This window comes from Oncorhynchus clarkii, chromosome 18 (assembly GCF_045791955.1).
Source record: "Oncorhynchus clarkii lewisi isolate Uvic-CL-2024 chromosome 18, UVic_Ocla_1.0, whole genome shotgun sequence".
Classification (NCBI taxonomy): Eukaryota; Metazoa; Chordata; class Actinopteri; order Salmoniformes; family Salmonidae; genus Oncorhynchus; species Oncorhynchus clarkii.
The window spans coordinates 14,754,578-14,781,289 of record NC_092164.1 but is presented as its reverse complement, the minus strand read 5'-3'; the positions used below and the strand labels follow the sequence as shown (position 1 = coordinate 14,781,289).

Below are 26,712 nucleotides of genomic sequence, written 5' to 3'. Positions count from 1 at the left end.
GTCACAAGGCTGAGACACAAGATACACAAGGCTAAATAGTACATTGAAAGTGGTGGGGAAACATCCGACTGGGAGGTGTAATCAATGTCAGAAGGACATGGAGACAGTGGAAGATGTTCCATTTCAGTGCCAGAAAGATGTGCGAGAAAGGGAGTGATTGTTATTAGATTTGAGGAGTAATGCTTTGAGTTTTGAGGAGTAAGACAGGATTAAGGTAACTTTTGGGGAAATCTTCAGGGGATGTAGTATTTAATTATGTATTTCGTTTCCTTAGGGAGACGAGATTATTGTGTAGGATTTAGACCTTCACTGTCTCTGGTCCACACTCCAGTCCAGTTGGTGGCGGTAATGCACTTTAAAGTTGGTTTCCAGCCGCTATATAAAATTCACAGAACAAGAAAACGTTACTTTATTTTCAACTAAGCGGTCACGACGCATGCAGAGGGAAGAACTAAACCACATTTCACTTTCACAGCCTTGGGAAATTAAGATCAGAAGTAGGCTAGCTAACTAGCGCATATGCCTAAACTAACGCTCATCAGATTGTGTTTCTGGCTTTGTCTGGTGCGAACGGTGGTCTCCCGAGGTAAGTTGACTCTGAAATCAAACTTGTATAGCGAAATTATGGATGGACAACAGCATTAACACGCTCTTCATATTGATTTTCAACATGGAAAGTTAGAAAGATTTTAAACGTAGTCGGTGGGTTTCGATGAGAAATAAGGTCGGAACGCACCCTTATTTCGTTTAACTACGCACACACAAGCTTCAGGAAGCGATAGAATACTTAAGACACACCCTCTCAGTCTTGCCAACTACTTTTCTGGCTAAATTGCTAGAGGCAGGTTTAATTTTTTTTTTTTTTACATTAATTAACAACAAATCAATACCAAAAGCACATGAGGGAGCACAATCATACATAGATTACAGACAATGGACAATCGAGCTAGGGAGTACAATATCACAAGGACCTTAAGGGACATGCATATACGTACAATTCTAACAGCTTTTTTGTTAGTAGAGCGTTTAACCGTCTTAAAATACAGTTCAATTTCTTTTTGTAGGGTACGAAAATGTGGTTTTCTGTTTGTAAATTTACATTTGTGTATATGAAATTTGGCCAAAAGAATAATGAAATTAATTACATAATGTTTCAGCTTATTTCTATTGTATGTAAAGAAACCAAACAGTACATCTCTCCACAATACTGTAAATTCTTCATAAATGTGTTCAATTATAAACCTACTGATGTCTTGCCACAGTTTTCTTACATGCATACAATGCCAAAAAAGATGCAGCACTGTTTCTGGGTGGTCATTATCAAAGGAGCAATTTGAGTTGATGTTTTCCTTAAACTTCTTCATATAGTGGTTGGCAGGATAATATTTATGAATAATTTTAAAGGAAACTTCCTTAATTTTGTTAACAAGTAGGTAAGTGTGTGGCAACATCCAAACAGATATTATCAATACATCCGATCCAATAAGGCATGACATAAGTTATAGATACAACATCCTGCTGAAACAAGGATCGTATCGCTCTGTTGTTGAATGGACCAATAGAGAAACAAATCTTTCCTACTGATGAGTCAATAGAAGGTAGGCTCTGAGGGTCAGGTCTTGACACGTTCCTGAATAACAGAGCAACACCTGAGGGAATGGCATCTAAAACATTGCAAAATCTTTAGGTGTTACAGGGACCTTGTAAAGTGATAAGAATTCTTTATAACTGAGTAAAAGACATTTACCAGTTGGCTCACCAATAGGATATTATTTTGGAACCAATATTCTAAAAACAAAGAGGTATTTTTATACAATATATCCCGATTATTCCATATATAATATCTGTGTGGAGAAAAATTGTGTTTTATAAATTAAGGACCATGACAAGAAACCCTGCCGATGAAAAGCAGAAAGTTTCACTGGAACTTTGTCAATATTATAATTGCAAAACAACATGAAGTTAAGGCCACCAAAAGTAGAGAAGACATGATGAGGAATAACATTCCAGATAGAAGTGGGTCTTCTTAGGAATTGTTTTACCCAATTGATCTTAAAAGTATTATTTAAATTAGTAAAGTCCAGAAAATTCAGTCCACCATTCTCATAAGTGTTCATTACAACAGTTTTCCTAATGTAATAGGTACGGTTTCTCCAAAGAAAGTTGAAAAGCATCTGGTCTATCTCCTTGCTTATTTAACTGTCAAGATATAAAGATAGAGCACCGTATGTTAGTCTAGAGATACCTTCAGCCTTTGTTATTAGGACTCTACCTTTTAAAGATAAGTCCCTCTGTAGCCATTGATTTAGTTTCTTCTGAGTTTTGTTAATAAGAGGGTTAACATTTAGTAAGCCTCTAGACTTCTGATCCTTTGTAATGGTTATGCCTAAATATGTAAGTTCTTCTTTTACTGGAATACCATAATATGAAGGTGTCACACAATCTTTGACAGCTATGAGTTCACATTTATTAATGATAAGATATAGACCAGACGTTTTGGAAAAGGGTTGTAATCACATTGCTAGAGGCAGGTTGATTTGTTGCTAAATGACGTTGTGATGTCATTGCGTGGTAATGTAAAACTGCGTCATTACGTAGAATACACAAACGTTACTCAAATTGACTGGCCATCTCTGCAAAAAAATATGATTTGACATTTGTTCAGGTACAGACTCCCACTCTTTTCTTTACTTCTGGCTGTACATTTTTGATTGAGGCATGTTGATTGATGTTGTAAGTTCTGTTCAAGATCAAACATTCGTGACCAACTACACTGCTCAAAAAAATAAAGGGAACACTAAAATAACACATCCTAGATCTGAATGAATGAAATATTCTTATTAAATACTTTTTTCTTTACATAGTTGAATGTGCTGACAACAAAATCACACAAATGATCAATGGAAATCAAATTAATCAACCCATGGAGGTCTGGATTTGGAGTCACACTCAAAATTAAAGTGGAAAACCACACTACAGGCGGATCCAAATTTGATGTAATGTCCTTAAAACAAGTCAAAATGAGGCTCAGTAGTGTGTGTGTCCTCCACGTGCCTGTATGACCTCCCTACAACACCTGGGCATGCTCCTGATGAGGTGGCGGATGGTCTCCTGAGGGATCTCCCAGGCCTGGACTAAAGCATCCGCCAACTCCTGGACAGTCTGTGGTGGATGGAGCGAGACATGATGTCCCAGATGTGCTCAATTGGATTCAGGTCTGGGGAACGGGCGGGCCAGTCCATAGTATCAATGCCTTCCTCTTGCAGGAACTGCTGACACTCCAGCCACATGAGGTCTAGCAATGTCTTGCATTAGGAGGAACCCAGGGCCAACCGCACCAGCATATGGTCTCACAAGGGGTCTGAGGATCTCATCTCGGTACCTAATGGCAGTCAGGCTACCTCTGGCGAGCACATGGAAGGCTGTGCGGCCCCCCAAAGAAATGCCACCCTACACCATGACTGACCCACAGCCAAACCGGTCATGCTGGAGGATGTTGCAGGCAGCAGAACGTTCTCCACGGCGTCTCCAGACTCTGTCACGTCTGTCACATGTGCTCAGTGTGAACCTGCTTTCATCTGTGAAGAGCACAGGGCGCCAGTGGCGAATTTGCCAATCTTGGTGTTCTCTGGCAAGGTGTTGGGCTGTAAGCACAACCCCCACCTGTGGACGTCAGGCCCTCATACCACCCTCATGGAGTCTGTTTCTGACCGTTTGAGCAGACACATGCACATTTGTGGCCTGCTGGAGGTCATTTTGCAGGGCTCTGGCAGTGCTCCTCCTTGCACAAAGGCAGAGGTAGCGATCCTGCTGCTGGGTTGTTGCCCCCCTACTGCCTACATCTCGCATTGATGTGCCATCCTGGATGAGCTGCACTACCTGAGCCACTTGTGTGGATTGTAGACTCCGTCTCATGCTACCACTAGAGTGAAAGCACCGCCAGCATTCAAAAGTGACCAAAACATCAGCCAGGAAGCATAGGAACTGAGAAGTGGTCTGTGGTCACCACCTGCAGAACCACTCCTTTATTGGGGGTGTCTTGCTAATTGCCTATAATTTCCACCTGTTGTCTATTCCATTTGCACAACAGCATGTGAAATGTATTGTCAGTCAGTGTTGCTTCCTAAGTGGATAGTTTGATTTCACAGAAGTGTGATTGACTTGGAGTTACATTGTGTTGTTTAAGTGTTCCCTTTATTTTTTTGAGCAGTGTATATTCATTGGGTTTGGCTCGTCAAAGCCGTATTACTGCTGCTGCAGTCAGCCAACAATGATTTGCAATTTGCTGCTGGCCTGCTGCTGCCTGTGCACGAGCTGAGCGCCTGCTGCTGCCGTCACTCACAACGCATTTTTGCAGCCAGGCACATGTGTTGTGACTGAGTGTGTGACAGAGAAAATTGTTTTTGTGTCATTTAAAGGGAAAATGCCTGCATTTTAGCGTTTGAGTCACTTTTCAAAAGTTGCTAAAAGTTCCAAATACATTTTTAAAAATAGTTAATTTGTTGCTAGGTGCTGTTTGGGGAAAAAAAAGTTGCTAAATTGGGATCGCTGCACCCACTCCCCACAAATTAAGTGGACACTTCTGAAGACGTCTGACGAATCTACACTTGCAGGGCAAGAAATTTGTCACTACTTCGTTCCGCGATTATGTTTTCAGCCACCGGTAGCTTGTGGGTACTTCAAATGCGCTACAGTCAATTATGATTGCATGTCTACTTACATTAACTATATAATTAGTAATATAAGCATACTGTATATTAGCTAGCAAATGAATTAGCTAACTAGCGTTAGCCTGCCTAGCTGGAATTTCTGAAGAAGGAAAATGTTTTATTTATACAATTTCCAAAAGCTAACCAAACAAAAACATCATTACTTTTACGATATGTGTTTGAGCCATCAGGCGCATTAGTAGCACAATTTCTAACTTTACATGAGTTCTTACTTGTGTGTGTGTGTGTGTATATCTCTCAATGATGTCGCTCTTGCTGTGGGTGATTCCCTGATCCACCTCTACGCAGACGACAACATTTTGTATACTTCTGGCCCTTCCTTGGACACTGTGCTAACTAACCTCCAAACGCGCTTCAATGCCATACAACACTCCTTCCGTGGCCTCCAACTGCTCTTAAACGCTAGTAAAACCAAATGCATGCTTTTCAACCGATCACTGCCCGCCCGACTAGCATCACCAACCTGGACGGTTCTGACCTAGAATATGTGGACAACTATAAATAACTAGGTGTCTGGCTAGACTGTGAACTCTCCTTCCAAACTCATATTAAACAACTCCAATCCAAAATCCTCACGCACTGATTTGTATCTGCAACAAGTACATTGGGTGGAAACACACCGCTGGTTGGAAAATGGACATTGGGTGGAAACACACCGCTGGTTGGAAAATGGACATTGGGTGGAAACACACCGCTGGTTGGAAAATGGACATTGGGTGGAAACACACCGCTGGTTGGAAAATGGACATTGGGTGGAAACACACCGCTGGTTGGAAAATGGACATTGGGTGGAAACACACCGCTGGTTGGAAAATGGACATTGGGTGGAAACACACCGCTGGTTGGAAAATGGACATTGGGTGGAAACACACCGCTGGTTGGAAAATGGACACATTTTCTTGATGTGGATTTTTGAATATTTGCATTAAAATCTGTCGCAGATTGGATGGAAACCTAGCTAGTGATATAATAGTGGGCAGGGTATAGACAAAGACTTTTAAATCTGTAGTGTAGTCTAGATACATTTCTGCTCCGGTGGTGGTGGTGGGGGGGGGGGACATACTAGTCACGGTGTTCAGACTACATAGACCAGATACACCCAGCAAGCAGAATTCTAGATATAAACAGTAAAGGTTGATAATAATGTATCTTTCAATGCCAATAGGGTTAGGACTACATGTTTATACCCTCACCATAATGTGTTACCCTGGATACATTGATACTCTGATACATGTATGAAATGTCTGCTTTCCTAGATGATCTTTATCATGAAGTGGGAGGTGAGCTCGTGTTGAAACCAGACAAGTCCACAGTGACTGACCCCATCACAAGCATCCTATGGAAGCATGGGAAGAACAAGGTGGCAGAGTGGGACAAGGATTTTGGTGGTCTGGATATCTATGCTGCCTTCAAAAACCATACAACCCTGGACCAGACTTCTGGAGAGCTGAGAATCAGTGGATTGAAGAAAACAGACAGTGGAGTTTATTCTGTGGAGTTCAACAGCAAACTGCTTGACCAGACATATACATTATCTGTTATCAGTAAGTATTTCTGTGTTTGTGTGTACATCTGTGTGTATGTACCTGTGTGTGGTTGTGTAGAAACAGCAGGTTATGTATTGTAGTGCCTCACAAGCTTTTTCCCACATGATTCCTGTTTCTTTCCTCTATTTACAGAGGCAGTCCCCAAACCCACCATAACTTCTTCCTGTAACCCAGACAAAACCTCCTGCACTCTGACCTGTGAGGTTGACACCACTGATGCTGAACCAGTCACCTACAGCTGGAAAGTGGGAGAGAGGGTGTCCAAGGTCTTAGACAAACAGATTAATGTCAATAAGAGTGACACTGGCAAACCAACCAAGTACATCTGCAAAATGAAAAACCCTGTTAGTGAAGAAGTCAGTGATCCAATTGGACAGGTGTTTGGTCCAGGTGAGTGGACACTCAAGCGTGTTACAGTCTTATGTATTGATATGTTAGTAACACTGCTAGTGTTGTAGTGCAGAATTCAAAATGTTCTATGTTGAAAACAGACTTTGGGGTTTATTCTGTGGAGTTCAACAGCAAAGTGCTTGAGGACATACAGTTGAAGTCAGAAGTTTACATACACTTAGGTTGTAGTCGTTAACTTGTTTTTCAACCACTCCACAAATGTATTGTTCACAAACTATAGTTTTGGCAAGTCGGTTAGGACATCTACTTTGTGCATGACACAAGTAATTTTTCCAACAATTGTTTACAAAACAGATTATTTCACTTATTATTCACTGTATCACAATTCCAGTGGGTCAGAAGTTTACATACACTTAAGTTGACTGTGCTTTTAAACACCTTGGAAAATTCCAGAAAATTATTTCATGGCTTTAGAAGCTTCTGATGGGCTAATTGACATCATTTGAGTCAATTGGAGGTGTACCTGTGGATGTATTTCAAGGCCTACCTTCAACCTCAGTGCCTCTTCGCTTGATGATATGGGAAAACCAAAAGAAATCATCCAAGACCTCAGGAAAAAAAACTGTAGACCTCCACACATCTGGTTCATCCTTGGGAGCAATTTCCAAATGTCTGATGGTACACGTTCATCTGTACAAACAATAGTACGCAGTTATAAAAACCATGGGACCACGCAGCCATCATACCTCTCAGGAAGGAGACGCGTTCTGTCACCTCGAGATGAACGTACTTTGGTGCAAAAAGTGCAAGTTAATCCCAGGACAACAGCGAAGGACCGTGTGAAGTTGCTGGAGGAAACAGGTACAAAAGTATATGTATCCACAGTAAAACGAGTCCTATATTGACATAACCTGAAAGGCCGCTCAGCAAGGAAGGAGCCACTGCTCCAAAACCACCATAAAAAGCCAGACTACGGTTTGCAACTGCACATGGGGACAAAGATCGTACTTTTTGGAGAAATGTCCTCTGGTCTGATGAAACCAAAATTGAACTGTTTGGCCATAATGACCATTGTTATGTTTGGAGGAAAAAGGTGGAGGCTTGCAAGCCGAAGAACACCCTCCCAGCCGTGAAGCACAGGGGTGGCAGCAACATGTTGTGGGGGGATTGGTGCACTTCACAAAATAGATGGCATCACGAGGAGGAAAATTATGTGGATATGTTGAAGCAACATCTCAAGACATCAGTCAGGAAGTTAAAGCTTGGTCGCAAATTTGACAATGACCCCAAGCATACTTCCAAAATTGTGGAAAAATGGCTTAAGGACAACAAAGTCAAGGTATTGGAGTGGCCATCACAAAGTACTGACCTCAATCCTATAGAACATTTGTTGACACAACTGAAAAAACTGAAAAGGTGAGCAAGGTGGTCTACAAACCTGACTCGGTCCACCAGCTCTGTCAGGAGGAATAGGCCAATATTCACTCAACTTATTGTGGAAGGCTAACCGAAATGTTTGACCCAAGTTAAACAATTTTAAAGGGAATGCTACCAAATACTAATTGAGTGTTTTGTAAACTTCTGACCCACTGGGAATGTAATGAAAGAAATAAAAGCTGAAATACATAATTCTCTCTACTATTATTCTGACTTTCACATTCTTAAAATAAAGTGGTGATCCTAACTGACCTAAGACAGGGAATTATTACTAGGATTAAATGTCAGGAATTGGGAAAATCTGAGTATAAATGTACAGTCATTGCCAAAAGTTTTGAATGGCACAAATATTAATTTCCACAAAGTTTGCTGCTTCAGTGTCTTTAGATATTTTTGTCAGATGTTACTATAGAATACTGAAGTATAATTACAAGCATTTCATAAGTGTCAAAGGCTTTTATTGACAATTACATGAAGTTGATGCAAAGAGTCAATATTTGCGGTGCTGACCCTTCTTTTTCAAGACCTCTGCAATCTGCCCGGGCATGCTGTCAATTAACTTCTGGGCCACATCCTGACTGATGGCAGCCCATTCTTGCTAAATCAATGCTTGGAGTTTGTCAGAATATGTGGGTTTTTGTTTGCACACCTGCCTCTTGAGGATTGACCACTACTTCTCAATGGGATGAAGGTCTGGGGAGTTTCCTGGCCATATACCCAAAATACAGTGCCTTGCGAAAGTATTCGGCCCCCTTGAACTTTGCGACCTTTTGCCACATTTCAGGCTTCAAACATAAAGATATAAAACTGTATTTTTTTGTGAAGAATCAACAACAAGTGGGACACAATCATGAAGTGGAATGACATTTATTGGATATTTCAAACTTTTTTAACAAATCAAAAACTGAAAAATTGGGCGTGCAAAATTATTCAGCCCCTTTACTTTCAGTGCAGCAAACTCTCTCCAGAAGTTCAGTGAGGATCTCTGAATGATCCAATGTTGACCTAAATGACTAATGATGATAAATACAATCCACCTGTGTGTAATCAAGTCTCCGTATAAATGCACCTGCACTGTGATAGTCTCAGAGGTCCGTTAAAAGCGCAGAGAGCATCATGAAGAACAAGGAGCACACCAGGCAGGTCCGAGATACTGTTGTGAAGAAGTTTCAAGCCGGATTTGGATACAAAAAGATTTCCCAAGCTTTAAACATCCCAAGGAGCACTGTGCAAGCGATTAATATTGAAATGGAAGGAGTATCAGACCACTGCAAATCTACCAAGACCTGGCCGTCCCTCAACTTTCAGCTCATACAAGGAGAAGACTGATCAGAGATGCAGCCAAGAGGCCCATGATCACTCTGGATGAACTGCAGAGATCTACAGCTGAGGTGGGAGACTCTGTCCATAGGACAACAATCAGTCATATATTGCACAAATCTGGCCTTTATGGAAGAGTGGCAAGAAAGCCATTTCTTAAAGATATCCATAAAAAGTGTTGTTTAAAGTTTGCCACAAGCCACCTGGGAGACACACCAAACATGTGGAAGAAGGTGCTCTGGTCAGATGAAACCAAAATTGAACTTTTTGGCAGCAATGCAAAACGTTATGTTTGGCGTAAAAGCAACACAGCTGAACACACCATCCCCACTGTCAAACATGGTGGTGGCAGCATCATGGTTTGGGCCTGCTTTTCTTCAGCAGGGACAGGGAAGATGGTTAAAATTGATGGGAAGATGGATGGAGCCAAATACAGGACCATTCTGGAAGAAAACCGGATGGAGTCTGCAAAAGACCTGAGACTGGGACGGAGATTTGTCTTCCAACAAGACAATGATCCAAAACATAAAGCAAAATCTACAATGGAATGGTTCAAAAATAAACATATCCAGGTGTTAGAATGGCCAAGTCAAAGTCCAGACCTGAATCCAATCGAGAATCTGTGGAAAGAACTGAAAACTGCTGTTCACAAATGCTCTCCATCCAACCTCACTGAGCTCGAGCTGTTTTGCAAGGAGGAATGGGAAAAAATGTCAGTCTCTCGATGTGCAAAACTGATAGAGACATACCCCAAGCGACTTACAGCTGTAATCACAGCAAAAGGTGGCGCTACAAAGTATTAACTTAAGGGTGCTGAATAATTTTGCACGCCCAATTTTTCAGTATTTGATTTGTTAAAAAAGTTTGAAATATCCAATAAATGTCGTTCCACTTCATGATTGTGTCCCACTTGTTGTTGATTCTTCACAAAAAAATACAGTTTTATATCTTTATGTTTGAAGCCTGAAATGTGGCAAAAGGTCGCAAAGTTCAAGGGGGCCGAATACTTTCGCAAGGCACTGTATCTATGTTTTGTTCCCCGAGCCTCTTAGTTATCACTTTTGCCTTATGGCATTGTGCTCCATCATGCTGGAAAAGGCATTGTTCGTCACCAAACTTTTCCTGGAGGGTTGGGAGAAGTTGCTCTCGGAGGATGCGTTGGTACCATTCTTTATTCATGGCTGTGTTCTTAGGCAGAATTATGACTGAGCCCACTCCCTTGGCTGAGAAGCAACCCCACACATGAATGGTCTCACGATTCTTTACTGTTGGCATGACACAGGACTGATGGTAGCGCTCACCTTGTCTTCTCCTGACAAGCTTTTTTCCGGATGCCCCAAACAATCGGAAAGGGGATTCATCAGAGAAAATGACTTTACCCCAGTCCTCAGCAGTCCAATCCCTGTACCTTTTGCAGAATATCAGTCTGACCCTGATGTTTTTTCTGGAGAGAAGTGGCTTCTTTGCTGCCCTTCTTGACACCAGGCCATCCTCCAAAAGTCTTCGCCTCACTGTGTGTGCAGATGCACTCACACCTGCCTGCTGCCATATCTGAGCAAGATCTGTACTGTTGGTGCCCCCAATCCCGCAGCTGAATCAGCTTTAGGAGACGGTCCTGGTGCTTGCTGGACTTTCTTTGGCGCCCTGAAGCATTCTGCTGAAATGCAGTGGAAATGTTTTTGGGGATTCAGTTCATTTGCATGGCAAAAACTTTGCAATTAATTGCAATCCATCTGATCACTCTTCATAACATTCTGGATTATATGCAAATTGCCATCATACAAACTGAGGCAGCAGACTTTGTGAAAAATAATATTTATCATTCTCAAAACTTTTGGCCTCGACTGTATTTGGCCAAGGTGTATGTACACTTCCGACTTCATATGTATACATTATCAGTAAGTGTTTCTGTGTGTGTGCCTATATTAAATAGAAGATTATGCAGTGCCTCACAAGCATTTTTCCCTGCTTTCTTTCTTTCTCCTGGATTTAGAGGCAGTCCCTAAACCCACAATCACTTATACCTGCAACACAGACAAAATCTGCATTCTGACCTGTGAGGGCGACACCACTGATGCTGAACCCGTCACCTACAGCTGGAAAGTGGGGGAGGGGGCGTGGGAGGTCATAGGAAAACAGCTGATTGTCTCTAAGAGCGACACTGGCAAATCAACCAACAGTTACAAGTACATCTGCAAGCTGAAGAACTATGTTAGTGGGAAAGTCAGTGATCCAGTTGGATCGGTGTTTGGTCCAGGTGAGTGGATACTTATAATTGTGTTAATCTTGTGTTGATATGTTAGTAACACTGATAGTATTGTAGTGCAGCATTCATTATGGTCTATGTTGAAAACCTGAAACTCCTGTCAAAGTATAAATACAACATATGTTTTCATTTCAGAGCCTTCTGAAGTCGGTGGTGGTGGGATTGTTGGTGTTGTCGTCATTGTAGCCATTGTAGCGCTTGTTGCCATTGTCATAACAAGTAAGAACAGCACATCTATAGTAACAGATCACTGCACATGTACAAAGTTGTGAATCATAGATTGACATAACAGCAGCTACAACAGCTATACCCCCTGAAGGGGATACATGTTGTGCCTGTATTTACAGTTGTGTTCAGATGTGCAGGTACTGTGTGCAGGTTGTTTATTGGTGCTCTCAGAAAAGATGGCTTCTAATTGCAGCTTAAGCGTGTAATTGTTGGTGAAGTCATAATAAGTAGCTGCTAGAATATTAAGGCAGACTTGTACTTTAAGTTATAAAATATTTGTGTTTTTACTCCCCAGTTTGGTTGGTGTGGAAGAAGAAAAAGGGTAGGTTCAACTCTTCATACTCACTGCTTCTCCAAAATGTTACACAATGTGAATTACATTTGAATGACAGTCTTAATAATGTCTTACGTTTGAGTCTCTCTTATTCATTTCAGAATATCCCCAAGACACCTGGATTGACTTTTTGAGAAAGTATTGTGGTGGAATGTGTGGTAAGTGTTACTTACCTTAACTAGACTCTGATCTATATTCAACCTGCTGACCGGGTCCCCAAAGTAAAACAAACAGGACCCAGCACAGGACAGTAATGTTGTTTTTGTCCCATCACAGATATCCAGAAACCTGTTTTAATAAAATTAGGGACCTTTACACACTGATGTTTGTGTGTGTATTGGTGGAAAAAATACTAAATTGTCAAACTTGAGTAAAAGTAATGATACCATAATAGAAAATGACTCAAGTAAAAGTGAGTCACTCAGTAAAATAGTACTTGACTAAAAGTATTTAGTTTTAAATGCATTTAAGTACAGTGGTGGAAAAAATACTAAATTGTCATACTTGAGTAAAAGTAGAAAGTAAAAGAGAATTTTATACATAATTCCTTTATATAAAGCAAATCAGGCGGCACAGTTTTCTTGTTTATTTTTTACGGACAGACGGGCACACTCCAACACTCAGGCATCATCTACAAATGCAGTATTCGTGTTTAGTGAGTCCGCCAGATCAGAGGCAGTAGGAATGATGGGCGCATTATATTGATAGGTGTGTGGATTGGACCATATTGTTGTCATGCCTGAGCATTCGAAAGGTAACAAGTAATTTGGGGTTTCATGGAAAATGTATAGAGTAAAAATACCATTATTTTCTTTAGGATGTAGGGAAGTAAAAGTTGTAAAAAAAATATATATTTATATTAAAGTGAAGTACAGGTACTTGAAGAAATAAATAGAAGGGTGAGAGTGCGAGTGCACAGCAGTAATCTAGTCATAACCTTATGCAACTGAAAGGGGAAATGCATCCAAAATTCAAGGAACTTCTACTCATTTTGCTGTAAACCAATGTTGAGGACCGTAAGGGAGAAGATAAGGAGCATTAACTGTTATTATAAGCAATTTGTACATTACTTTTCACATTGCATTTCTCAAAATAATAATAATAGGCCTTTAATTTGTTACGTTCACTGCTAAAATGGACTAAAGTTGACCGCTAGACTATTTTATGTAAAAAAAACATCTTTGCGAATGGTAGTCCTCAAGCTTTTGACGGTGATTTGTTTTGTCCAATCATCAGCATGCATGTAGAATATTTCATGCAATCCTTTCATTGGCAGAATTGACATCTTTCATTTGTGCGATCTGATTGAGCTGATCTGCGTGGCTCTCCCACACAGCTCCCAGGTAGTAGCCTAAAGGATATGGCCATATCAAGAATATGGCGCCGACAGAAACGGTCGCCTCGCTTCGCGTTCTTAGGAAACTGTGCAGTGTTTTGTTTGTTTTTTCCCCTATACACATTGATGGGACAGTAGTGGATAAGGTGGAAAGTTTTAAGTTCCACGGCATACACATCACAGAAGAACTGAAATGGTCCACCCACACAGACAGCGTGGTGAAGGCACAACAGCACCTCTTAAACCTCAGGAGGCTGAAGAAATGTGTCTTGTCACCAAAAACACTCACAAACTTTTACAGATGCACAATCGAGAGCATCCTGTCGGGCTGTATCACCGCCTGGTACGGCAACTGCTCCGCCCACAACCGTAAGACTCTCCAGAGGGTAGTGAAGTCTGCACAACGCATCACCGGGGGCAAACTACTTGCCCTCCACAACACCTACACCACCTGATGTCACAGGAAGGTCATAAAGATCATCAAGGACAACAACCACCCGAACCACTGCCTGTTCACCCCGCTATCATCCAGAAGGCGAGGTCAGTACAGGTGCATCAAAGCTGGGACCGAGAGACTGAAAAACAGCTTCTATCTCAAGGCCATCAGACTGTTAAACAGCCACCACTAACATTGAGTGGCTGCTGCCAACATACTGACTCAAATCTCTAGCCACTTTAATAATTAAGAATTGGATGTAATAAATGTATCTCTAGTCACTTTAAACAATGCCACTTTATATAATGTTTACATACCCTACATTACTCATCTCATATGTATATGCTGTACTCTATACCATCTACTGCATCTTGCCTATGCCGTACGACCATCGCTCATCCATATATTTATATGTACATATTCTTATTCATTCCTTTACACGTGTGTGTGTGTGTGTGTATAAGGTAGTTGTTGTGAAATTGTTAGATTACTTGTTAGATATTACTGCACGGTCGGAACTAGAATCACAGGCATTTCCCTACACTCGCATTAACATCTGCTAACCATGTGTATGTGACAATAAAATTTGATTTGAAATATACATTATTTTATAGAAAATAAGGCATTGACTATTATGTTACTTAAATGGGACTAAGGGAGTGGAGAGGTTTGTATGACATTTTTAATAAACAAAATAAAGTTACAATTACTAAAATAGGACTAAAATGACTGACTAAAACTAGACTAGAATCGTCCAGTCGACTGATAACTAAGGATGAAATTACTTAAATGGGACTAAGATTAAAGGTAATTTAGTCATAAAGACTATCTAAAATGGGTAAAAAAATTAACACTGCCTCTAACTCGGGTACAGTAGTAACACTAAAACACATGTGGAGATGTTGCCAGAAATTTGTTTCTCATATTATTTGTGGTGGCATTTATTTGAATAATATGTTTTTGTGACATGCAGATACAGTTTAAGAAGGTGTGATTATTCATGTGAGTTTAAATGTAGCTTTGTGTGGGCTAGCATATATAAAATGTGAATGATGCAGTTGCAATCTGCAAGGAATATCTGATGGTAAGACGGTGGCATTCACCTGGAATTCTACCACTGAGTATCCTTTTCAATGTCATCCAGAAGTGAACACAACAAATACTACTAATATGTAGTATTTCTGTGAATGAGAATGCTAAGCTCAACTAATGGCAGTGACGGAGTCCATCCAGAACAGAGCAAGTAATCCAGTTAATTTAAGACTGTATAAACAGAAGTCATTTCTTTAAAGATGGACTATATGGAAATCCATTTCCTGGTTGAAACTATTCAAATAGTTTACCTCCATTTTAGTTTATGTGAAAAGACAAGCAGTCATTATGTAGAGAATCATTGTACCATTTAAACCACTGTGAAATATATTTTCCATAACCAGAAATATTGTATATTCGGCTGTTTTGAAGCTGGTGTACAAAACTGAAACGGGAAGTGTAGAAATAGCACACATAGAACAGATCCACTGCTTCTTCTGGGAAGCTTATGCCTTCAATGGGAATGAAAGATCTATAACTACATTTCTATGTGAATATGGTTGGGTCGCCCAAAAAGTTACGTAATTGTAGAATTTGATACAGTAGGAGAGAGGCTGAAGTTTGTTTTCCTTCTGTGTGATTCTGCAGGGGTTCCGTTAACGCCCAACACCAAAACGGGGGAAGATGGCGCAGACAAAGCTGGAAGGGGGCAGGGGAATGAAGGTGTGTATGAGACTTACAGTACCCTCAAACCATATTTGTCCTGGATGATTTGATTCCTGTAACAGAAGTATAGAGGGTTAATCTAGAACAGGAGTGTCAAACTCATTCCATGAAGTGCTTAGTAGTGTTGTAGAAATTCTAATCAATTAAGGGAGAAGAGACTTTCAATTTCTTCAAACAATCATAGTTTAAGATCAATTAGTTATTGCAATAATAGAGCTGGTCAACGACAACCTGTAGGTGATGCAGAGGTCTTGTATAGTAGACGTAGAAATGGTGGTTCCACCCCTCCCTGGAATAGTTCTCGGAAGCAAAGATGATTAGAGTGTCTGCAGGTTTTTGTTTTTTCCTTTCAATTAAGACCTAGACAACCAGTTGAAGGGAGGTCTTTGATGAATTAAGGTCACTAATTAGTAATCAAGTACAAGGGAGGAGTGAAAATCCAGACACTCGGCCCTCTGTGGAATGAGTTTGACACATGATCTAGTACAGGTATTCCCAAACTGGGGTTTGGGGTACTCGCAATGCCGTTGGGGTACGCCAAATAAAAATGTGATTCACATTATATACAGTTGAAGTCGGATGTTTACATACACTTAGGTTGGAGTCATTAACTTGTTTTTCAATCCCTCCACAAATTTCTAGTTTACAAACTATAGTTTTGGCAAGTCAGTTAGGACATCTACTTTGTGCATGACACACGTAATTTTTCCAACAATTGATTATAGACAGATTATTTCACTCATAATTCACTGTACCACAATTCCAGTGGGTCAGAAGTTTACATACACTAAGTTGACTGTGCCTTTTTAAACAGCTTGGAAAATTCCAGAAAATGTCATGGCATTAGAAGCTTCTGATAGGCTAACTGACATAATTTGAGTCAATTGGAGGTGTACCTGTGGATGTATTTCAAGGCCTACCTTCAACCTCAGTGCCTCTTTGCTTGACATCATGGGAAAATCAAAAGAAATCGGCCAAGACCTCAGAAAAACAATTTTAGACCTCTACAAGTCTGGTTCATCCTTGGGAGCAATTTCCAAATGCCTGTAGGTACCACGTTCATCTGTACAAACAATAGTACGCAGTTCTAAACATCATGGGACCACGCAGCAGTCATACCGCTCAGGAAGGAGACGTGTTCTGTCTCCTTGAGATGGAAACTAGTCCTATATCGATATGACCTGAAAGGCCGCTCAGCAAGGAAGAAGCCACTGCTCCAAAACCGCCATAAAGCCAGACTACGGTTTTCAACTGCACATGGGGACAAAGATCGTACTTTTTTGGAGAAATGCCCTCTGGTTTGATGAAACAAAAATGGAACTGTTTGGCCATAATGACCATCATTCTGTTTGGAGGGAAAAGGGGGAGGCTTGCAAGCCGAAGAACACCATCCCAACCGTGAAGCACAGGCTGTGGCAGCATCATGTTGTGGTGGTGCTTTGCTGCAGGAGGGACTGGTGCATTTTACAAAATAATGGCATCATGAGGAGGACAATTTGGTGGATACAATAAAGCAACATCTCAAGACATCAGTCAGGAAGTTAAAGCTTGGTCGCAAATGGGTCTTCCAAATGGACAATAACTCCAAGCATACTTCCAAAGTTGTGGAAAATGGCTTAAGGACAACAAAGTCAAGGTATTAGAGTGGCCATCACAAACTCTGACCTCAAACCTATAGAACATTTGTGGGCAGAACTGAAAAAGTGTGTGCGAGCAAGGAGGCCTACAAACCTGGCTCGGTTACACCAGCACTGTCAGGCGGAATGGGCCCAAATTCACCCAACTTATTGTGGGAAGCTTGTGAAAGGTTACCTGAAACGCTTGACCCAAGTTAAACAATTTAAAGGCAATGCTACCAAATATGAACTGAGTATATGTAAACTTCTGACTCACTGGGAATGTGATGAAAGAAATAAAAGCTGAAATAATTCTCTACTATTATTCTGACATTTCATATTCTTAAAATAAAGTGGTGATCCTAACTGACCTAAAACAGGGAATTTTTACTAGGATTAAATGTCAGGAATTGTGAAATTGAGTTTAAATCTATTTGGCTAAGGTGTATGTAAACTTCCAACTTCAACTGTATATATTCAGGCAAAAGAAGAACTGAAACTTCGAACACTATCCCACCAAAAGCACAGACCCAAATAATGGTTAATTACGCCTTCATTACTGTGAGACTTTAAAACTCTATAAACATACACTCAGAACCAAAAAAGCACAGTACAACAGCAAGCAGCTGACACTAATTGAGGAGTCCATAAACACAAACAACTTCTGGCAAAATTGGAGAGAGAATCAAAACATGAGGAATTAGCGATACAAAATGGTGAGATATGGACAACCCATTTTAAAACAAACACTCTACAAACACCCTTCAAATTGACACAAGCGCAGAACAATGCCAAATTCATGAGAAGTTGATTGGCTTAGAAAAAGCTATAAAGGGCAATCAAAATCCATTGGACTCCCCAATTACTGACCAGGAGCTGTATAAGAAACTTCAGGCCCTCAAATTTTAAAAAGCATGCAGACCTGATGGCACCCTAAATGAGATGCTCAAACTCACTAGTGCAACATTTAAATTGGCTATATTAAAACTGTTTAATTTGATCCTGAGTGTAGGTTATTTCCCTGACATCTGGAATCAAGGACTCATAACTCCAATCTATAATAACGGAGACAAATTTGAGCCTAACAATTAGAGGCATTTGTGTGAACAGTAACCTGGGGAAGGTTTTCTGTATTATTATAAATGCAAGAGTTCTAAACTTCCTTAAGCACAATGTCTTGAGTAAAAGCCAAATTGGATTTATACAAAAACATTGCACGACCGATCATATTTACACCCTGATAGATAAACATGTCCACCAAAATGTACGCTTGCTTTATCGACTTCCAAAAACCATTTGATTCTATTTGGCATACAGGACTGTTCTACGAAGTTATTGAAAGTGGTGTAGGGGGTAAAACATATTACATAATTGAGAGAGAGATCCAGGAGCGACTGAATACCATACTATCCAATAAGTATGGTAGAGTAGCCAGACGGAAGCCACTCCTCAGCAAAAGGCACATGACAGCCTGCTTGGAGTTTGCCAAAAGGCACCTAAAGGACTCTCAGGCCATGAGAAACAAGATTCTCTGGTCTGATGAAACCAAGATTGAACTCTTTGGTCTGACTGCCAAGTGTCACGTCTGGAGGAAAGCTGCCATCATCCGTACGGTAAAGAATGGTGGTGGCAGCATCATGCAGTGGGGATGTTTTTCCAGCGGCAGGGACTGGGAGACTAGTCAGGATCAAGGGAAAGATAAACGGAGCAAAGTACAGAGAGATCCTTGATGAAAACCTGCTCCAGAGCACTCAGGACCTGACTTGGGCACACAGCCAAGACAATGCATGAGTGGCTTCAGGACAAGTCTCTGAATGTCCTTGAGTGGCCTGTGCTTGAACCCGATCAAACATCTCTGGAGAGACCTGAAAATAGCTGTGCAGCGACGCTCCCTATCCAACCTGACGGAGCTTGACATGATCTGCAGAGAAGAATGGGAGAAACTCCCCAAATACAGGTGTTCCAAGCTTGTAGCGTCATACCCAAGGAGACTTGAGTCTGTAATCGCTGCCAAAGGTACTTCAACAAAGTACTGAGTCTGAATACTTATATAAATGTGATTTTTCAGTTTTCAACTTTTTTTTTGCTTTGTCATTGTGGGGTTTTGTGTGTAGATTGATGAGGGGGGGAAACGATTTAAAAAATATTTTAGAATAAGGATGTAAGTAGCAAAATGTGGAAAAATCCAGTGGTCTGAATTCTTTCCGAATACACTGTACAGCTTTGCGTTATATATATTGGTAGGCCTATACATATGAACAATGTAGCCTATTGGTTTTGCTCTGAGGTGAGCCCTGACGCCATTTCGATATCCTTTATTCGCGCTGAGTGCCGATACTTCCCATGCTCCTGACTAGATCGTTTTTGTGCTGTTTTAATGAGCGCATCTTGGGCTACCAGTCATCATGTGGTCTCTACAACATCCTGTGCTTTCTTGTGGCAAAATTACATGAATCACAACATGAGGTAAGACCTCTAAGTTGTTGTTTACCTTGAGGATTTTTAGAGCAAGTTTGTGGACCAGAAAAGACCAACTAGGAAATCCCTGTACTGTTTGATTGTTGTAGCTTATGAGGGTGTGAACGGAGAGCAGGGATGTGTGTGTATGCATTTGCGTGCTTACCTGCATGTGTGCGCTTGCGTGTGTGTATGATTAAGTCCAACTCTTCTGTTTGTGTGTTTTCTTGCCAGAAGCCAACCTGATGGAGTTGAAAGACCACCAGTAAAGAATCCAGTATTTTAGGATGGTAAGTCTGAGTCTGAGAAAGACACCAACCACTACATTTATTAAGAAATCATTAGGAAGTGCTCACATTGTTATGTTTGATCAACATGTGGTATTTTAATTTGGATCCAATGAACAAAACAATGAACAAGTCTGATTGGTGCTGGAATTCTTAAAGGAAAGGAAGAACACCTGTTGCATTTATAACATAAGACCAAGAGTTTTTCCAGAACATGTGACCTGACCAGGAAAAACTCCTGGCCCTAGTCATTAGTAATGTTTTGTCTCATGAGCTCTTTCCTCTGTTGCTTCCTTCCAGCTGGTGGTCTTCCTGGTGGGGTAACTGAGGACCAGAAACATGGGGTTTGAAGGCTCTCACTACATGACTCCATATCTGTTACATTGAGACAAACGACCAAGAAGAGAGAAACATGTTTGAACTTTTGGAGAAATTTAAAATGAAGGAAAACAACAAGCAAATATTGCACATAGGAACTTCCATGCAGTCAGATGAAGTATAGTGAGCTACAGCGTATTGGCACAATGACATCTTTTGATGTTTTGGCTCTGTACTCCAGCACTGTTCCCCGGGCGCCACAGACTTGGATGTCGATTAAGGCAGCCCCCGCACCTCTGATTCAGAGGGGTTGGGTTAAATGCGGAAGACGCATTTCAGTTGAAGGCATTCAGTGACTAGCTATCCCCCTTTCCCTTTTGGATTTGAAATGATACAATGGCTATAAATGTTATAGTGCAGACTGTCAGCTTTAACCCAATATGGATGAGAATACCCTCAAATTAAAGCTGACAGTCTGCACTAACTTTTTTAGGGTAGGGGGCAGCATTCGGAATTTTGGATGAAAAGCGTGCCCAAAGTAAACTAGGCCCAGAAGCTAGGATATGCATATAATTGGTAGATTTGGATAGAAAACACTCTAAAGCTTCCCAAACTGTTAAAATAATGTCTGAGTATAACAGAACTGATATGGCAGGTGAAAACCTGAGGAAAATCCATCCAGGAAGTGCCATTATTTTGAAATTGTTATTTTTCCATTTTTCCATTTAAAGGGATAGGACCCAGATTCCGGTCCCTATGGCTTCCACTTGTTGTGAACAGGCTTTAGACATTGTTTCAGGCTTTTATTCTGAGAAATTAGGGAGAATGACCACTGTGTCAGTGGATAGTGAGATGTCTCCAGAGCTGGTTACTGCGCACGACCGAGAGTGCGCCTTGTTTTTCATTTATATTGACGACGCTATTGTCCGGTTGAAATATTATTGATTATTTAGGCTAAAAACAACCTGAGGATTGATTATAAACATCGTTTGACATGTTTCTACGAACTTTACGGATACTATTTGGAATTTTCGTCTGCCCGTTGTGACCGCATTTGAGCTATTGGATTACTGAACAAAACGCGCCAACAAAATGGAGGTTTTTGGATATAAAGAGGGACTTCATCGAACAAAACAAACATTTATTGTGTAACTGGGAGTCTTGTGAGTGCAACCATATGAAGATAAACAAAGGTAAGTGATTCATTTTATTGCTATTTCTGACTTTCCTGACTAATCTACTTGGCTGCTAACTGTTTGTAATGTTTTGTGTGCTGAGAGCTGTCCTCCGAGAATCGCATCGTTTGCTTTTGCCGTCTTTTTGAAATCTTTTTGAAATCTGACACGGTGGCTGGATTAACAAGTTGAGCTTTATTTTGATGTATTGCACTTGTGATTTCATGAAAGTTAAATATTTATAGTAATTTGAATTTGGTGCTCTGCAATTTCACCGGAAGTTGTCGAGATGGGACGCTAGCGTCCCACTGTTGCATATAACCTCAGTCATTGTATCATTTCAAATCCAAAGTGCTGGAGTACAGAGCCAAAACAACCAAAGAAAGTGTCACTGTCCCAATACTTTTGGAGCTCACTGTATAATGTTATGAACAGTGTGCTTTATGAACTTACAGTACTTCAGAAATATGAGGGCAATATTTGTATCTCAGAACATTTTGATGATGGACAAAAACGAGATTCTTATACTTTGTGAGGTAAATAGCTTTGTGGATGCTTACCCTTTCTCACTGTTAATGCCTCGTCTTTACAAATCAGCATCAATAATGTCCAGGTTGTTTAAAGCCATAGTATCTATCACTTTATTGTATGATACCTTTTTTTTATTCATTTCTATCGGGTGCTTTATGCCAATAAAGCACTTAAATAAATAAATGTCTTAAATAATTTCATAATTCTTAAAGCCTTCACTTGATTTATGTCAAGGAATTTGTACAGGTTGTTATTGTTTTCTTTCTCAGAGTAGTTTATGCCAACCCCCAAACTAGGAAAATTATAGTCTAGGGAGAGAGTGTTGGTTGAGAGGATCCAGGCCTGAGAGGTAGAGCTCGTCCTCATCTGCCTTGTAAAGAGAGAGCTCTGCAGTACTGAGATGTTGTATTGTATTACTAAGAGAGAGCTCTGCAGTACTGAGATGTTGTATTACCAACAATGGTGCATGTGTATTTGTTTTAATACCTTTTAATATTTTAATTTGACAAACAATGGTTGTCTTCATCCAATTCCTTCAAATTACCCTCTGGTATATCTGTTTTCACAATATACATTGTCACCTGGATTTTAATAACCTTTCTCAAATGACATCAATCTGTGACGGACCAAAGTAAGGGGAAACAGCAGTGTACACTAGTTGCCACCAGATAGGTAAGAACATTTGTTTGGCAAGACCACTAACCTGGTATATCCCAGGTTTTAGTTTTGTTACTGGTATGTCTCAGGTAATTATGTCACAGAAGAAGTTATGAATTAAGACCAGCCACATTGCTTTATTTTAAGACTGGACTGTTCTATAATGGAGTCCTGGCACATACAAAAACATGTACCTGTACAATCATTGTACATATCTCTGTTTAAACTCTAGGTTTCACGCTGTAGTGATGTGTTAACTGAATGCATGTTGTACATGCATCTGAACACAAATTCTGTTTCAGCACTTTGTCTTAAGAATGTATTTTTTTCCAAACTTGATTGGTGAGGAAGGTCTGTATAGGGCTGGGCTTGAGCCATCATCAACATGCATATCCCTATCTGAAACCTTAAGATCTGTGAATAATGAGTTAGGGAAAGGGACTAGTTAACTAGACTGATCTAAGTCTCGTTGCATGTACTGGAAGTACTTCTTGCCAAACGGATCACACCACAGGACTGACGATTCCTAAATCAACTCCTGAGACATGCTGCTGTGAAAAACAAATGCACTTGAAAGTGCAGTGTGTTAAATATATTTTATCTGCAACAATTGAATTCCAGCCTGCATGTACTGCCAATACTTTGAATTGTGATTATTTATATTTTTTCAATGAAAGGAGTTGTGTTCTATATGGGATTTTATTATAATGACCTCTGACAGTGATTTAAAAAAAAAAAATCAAACCTGATTGGTGAAAGCAATATAGTGTATACATGATCTGTAAGTGTATGTGCTCGCATGTTTGTTCCAGTTCTTGCAGTGTTTGTCAGTCTGTGCCCCTATATTAAATAGCAGATTATGCAGTGCCTCACAAACATTTTTCCTGCTTTGTCTCGGTCTTTCTCTCCTGGATTTACAGAGGCAGTCCTTAAACCCACAATCACTTCCTGTAACTCCAACAACACTGCATTCTGACCTGTGAAGGCGACACCACTGATGCTGAACCCATCACAGCTTGAAAGTGGGAGAGGGGGCGTGGGAGGACTTTGACAAACAGCTGATTGTCTCTTAAGAGTGACACTGGCAAGTCAACCAGCAGTTACAAGTACACCTGCAAGCTGATAGTTGTTAGTGGGGAAGTCAGTGAGCCAGTTAGACAGGTGTTTGGCTCAGGTGAGTGTTAATGATAGGCCAGGGTGGTAGGTATCCTAGCTGTTAAGAGCACTGTTAAGAGCACTGGGCCAGTATCCGAGAGGTCGTTTGTTCGAATCCTTGAGCCAACTAGGTCAAAAAAAAATCTCTGGGCCCTAGAGCTAGGCACTTAACCCTAATTTCTCTGGATAGGAGTGTCTGCTAAAGGACTCAAATGTAAATGGTCCTGATCATCAATACTGATTATGTTAATACAGATGACATTTATAAAATGTTAAAAAAACAGAAACATTTTAAAAAATCAGTCTTCATGTCAGAGCTGGTACTGCCATTTTAATTGCAGCTGGTGACCCTACCCTACTTAGTTTGACCACTTGTATTTGCGTTCATAGACATTTGATCAGTAAGGACAATACATTTTGTCATCACTGCCCTGGGGGTGGGTAGGTCTCTCACACACATGTTTATGATGGTCGTAAATACCGAAACTCCTTTTCCCCACTCTGCCAAAACGAAAGTTGAGAATCCTTTTAACACGGAGAGACACTGTTTTTATGTAACCTTTTTATAACAATGCAAGTCAATTAAGAACAAATTCTTATTTACAATGACGGCCTACCGGGGAACAGTGGGCCTTGTTCAGGTGCAGAATGTGGTGGAATATTGACTCAGAAATTTAACACTCTTACAGGAACTTGTGAATTCAAAATATACTTTGCTACTTTGTATTAAAGCTGAGCCCGTTCATGCAAAGACTAAAGTCAGAACTCTGTGATTAGAGAATTTAAAGACTTTTCCCGTCTTTACATAGCACCACCTTGTATGTACATGAACAACTCCTATTGGCCTTATAGTTCTCATATAGAATCCCCTCCCTCTATATGAAATTAACTCCTCTTGACCTTTCTCCACCATTATCTTTCCAGCTGTATAGGTTATAATGGTAGCAGGCCCTGTTCATATACGTTCCAGTCCTTATATATCCACTCCGTCTTAGCTCTCCAAAGTGGACAGTCTATATACTGCCTGCTAATATTGGAGTCATGCACTAGATGACATCATTTTTGCATCCGGCCAATGTAATTATTGGCTTGATGTTTTCTCAGCATAGCAATTGCACCTAGTTACATTGAATAATCTCCCACAATAATGTCAGATTTTTACCTTGTCAGCTCGGGGATTCAATCCAGCAACCTTTCATTTACTGGCCCAATGCTCTAACCACTAGGCTACCCGCCGCCATAGGTGGAGTGGTCCGTGGACACTTAAGGAACAGTCATGACGAGTTTTTTTCATTTGGTGACCTCCTGAAGGACAGGAGACACACATGACTGTTTCTTTGTTTGTATACACTTCTCAATTATGGGGTTTGCATCTGCATGTTGTATAAAATAAATGATTGAGTATAGGAATACTTTTGGAAAGATGTGATGTTAGTCTTCTAAATGTGAATTGTTTTTCATAGTAACTTATGATCGGTCAGTGGCCACGCCCCCGTGAGCAAAGACATTTACATCGGCGTATTCTACTAAAAGTATAAAACCAACTTCCAACAAAGTTTACATTCGACCAAAACACGCCGGGTGATGCTGGTGTGTGAAGTGGTTAAAAACTACAACTCTACCAAAGGACAAGACCAGAAAATGTGGAGATCATCCCCACGCTGAAATTGTGAAGAAATCTACAAACTAAAGACCAATTATTCAGGCTGCAGCTGTTTAAATACTTTAGTCTGGTAAACACATCCGATCTAAGAACATTTCCAAATGGTACACTGACGTATCCATTATAACAACCTACAACTACGACAGACTTTGATCTCTGGTGGACAAACCAGAGGCTTTCTGTCGACTGACTATCCAGCAGACGGTAAGGTATACACTCGTAAATATGTAAATTGCTATTTTTCTAATGAGCGAATGTACATGTTCAAAGTATTAGCATTTACATGAGTGTAGTTATGAACTGTATTACAGTGGGTCAGTAGGTCGGTCACTGAGTTTCCGGCTGTTGAACTGTCCCCACCCCTTTCCTTTGTCTACCAAGTCGTCATATCGGTTTCGTCCACTAGGGACTTTTTATTTGTATCATGTTAGTAACCAATGTATGACCTATTGTGTGTGTTTATGTAATTCTTTATGTAATTTTTTATGTAAATTTGATTGATTAGTTAGTAAATAAATTATTACCCCAATTTGTATATCGCTGATTCATTTCATTTGATGCTTGGGTTCGTGCAGATATCCAAGGGTTTACGAAAATGTAAAAATACATTAATAGAAGACTGTAATCAATAAGATAATAAAATATCTGAAGAGTTATAATCGGGAAATTGAAACTAAACAATTTTCCCGTAGTGCCCTGACTTCCTAGTTAATTACTATTCAGTGATTCGTTGAATTACAGAATAATTATACAGATAATTGATTTGATAATATTGCAGTATTCATATTTAATGAGAGCAAACACTATGACAATTCTTAGTATTTAGTAACGGAGCACTTGCTCACAGAAATTACTGTGGTTCGATTACTTGTGGTGCAGGTGAACATAACAGTAACAGCAGTAACATTCACCCTCTTGCTTGTTAGTGGGCAACCTTTATGACAGGGTTTTGGTAGATTAGATTTGTGTTTTGGCATGTTCCACTGCTACAAGAGTCACAGCGCTCAAGTGAACCATGTTATTGTCAAAATGTGGGGTTCGTAAGTGCCAATTTGTAGGTGAGTGGGAGCAAGTAGTACTACCAACATGTCTACATTATTTTGCCAACAA

General features: G+C 40.3%; 1 protein-coding gene across 1 annotated transcript; it reads left to right on the top strand.

Moving 5' to 3' along the window:
• The first annotated feature begins 388 nt into the window (after positions 1 to 388).
• Positions 389 to 26,131, top strand: LOC139373051 (cell adhesion molecule CEACAM1-like). Its single transcript, XM_071113082.1, has 10 exons — positions 389 to 586; positions 5,987 to 6,274; positions 6,410 to 6,667; positions 11,379 to 11,642; positions 11,787 to 11,870; positions 12,175 to 12,201; positions 12,315 to 12,371; positions 15,666 to 15,740; positions 20,051 to 20,106; positions 20,404 to 26,131. The coding sequence occupies exons 1-9, from the start codon at positions 520 to 522 to the stop codon at positions 20,083 to 20,085; spliced, it is 1,155 nt and encodes a 384-aa protein (XP_070969183.1). The 5' UTR covers positions 389 to 519; the 3' UTR covers positions 20,086 to 20,106; positions 20,404 to 26,131.
• The last annotated feature ends 581 nt before the right edge of the window (positions 26,132 to 26,712 follow it).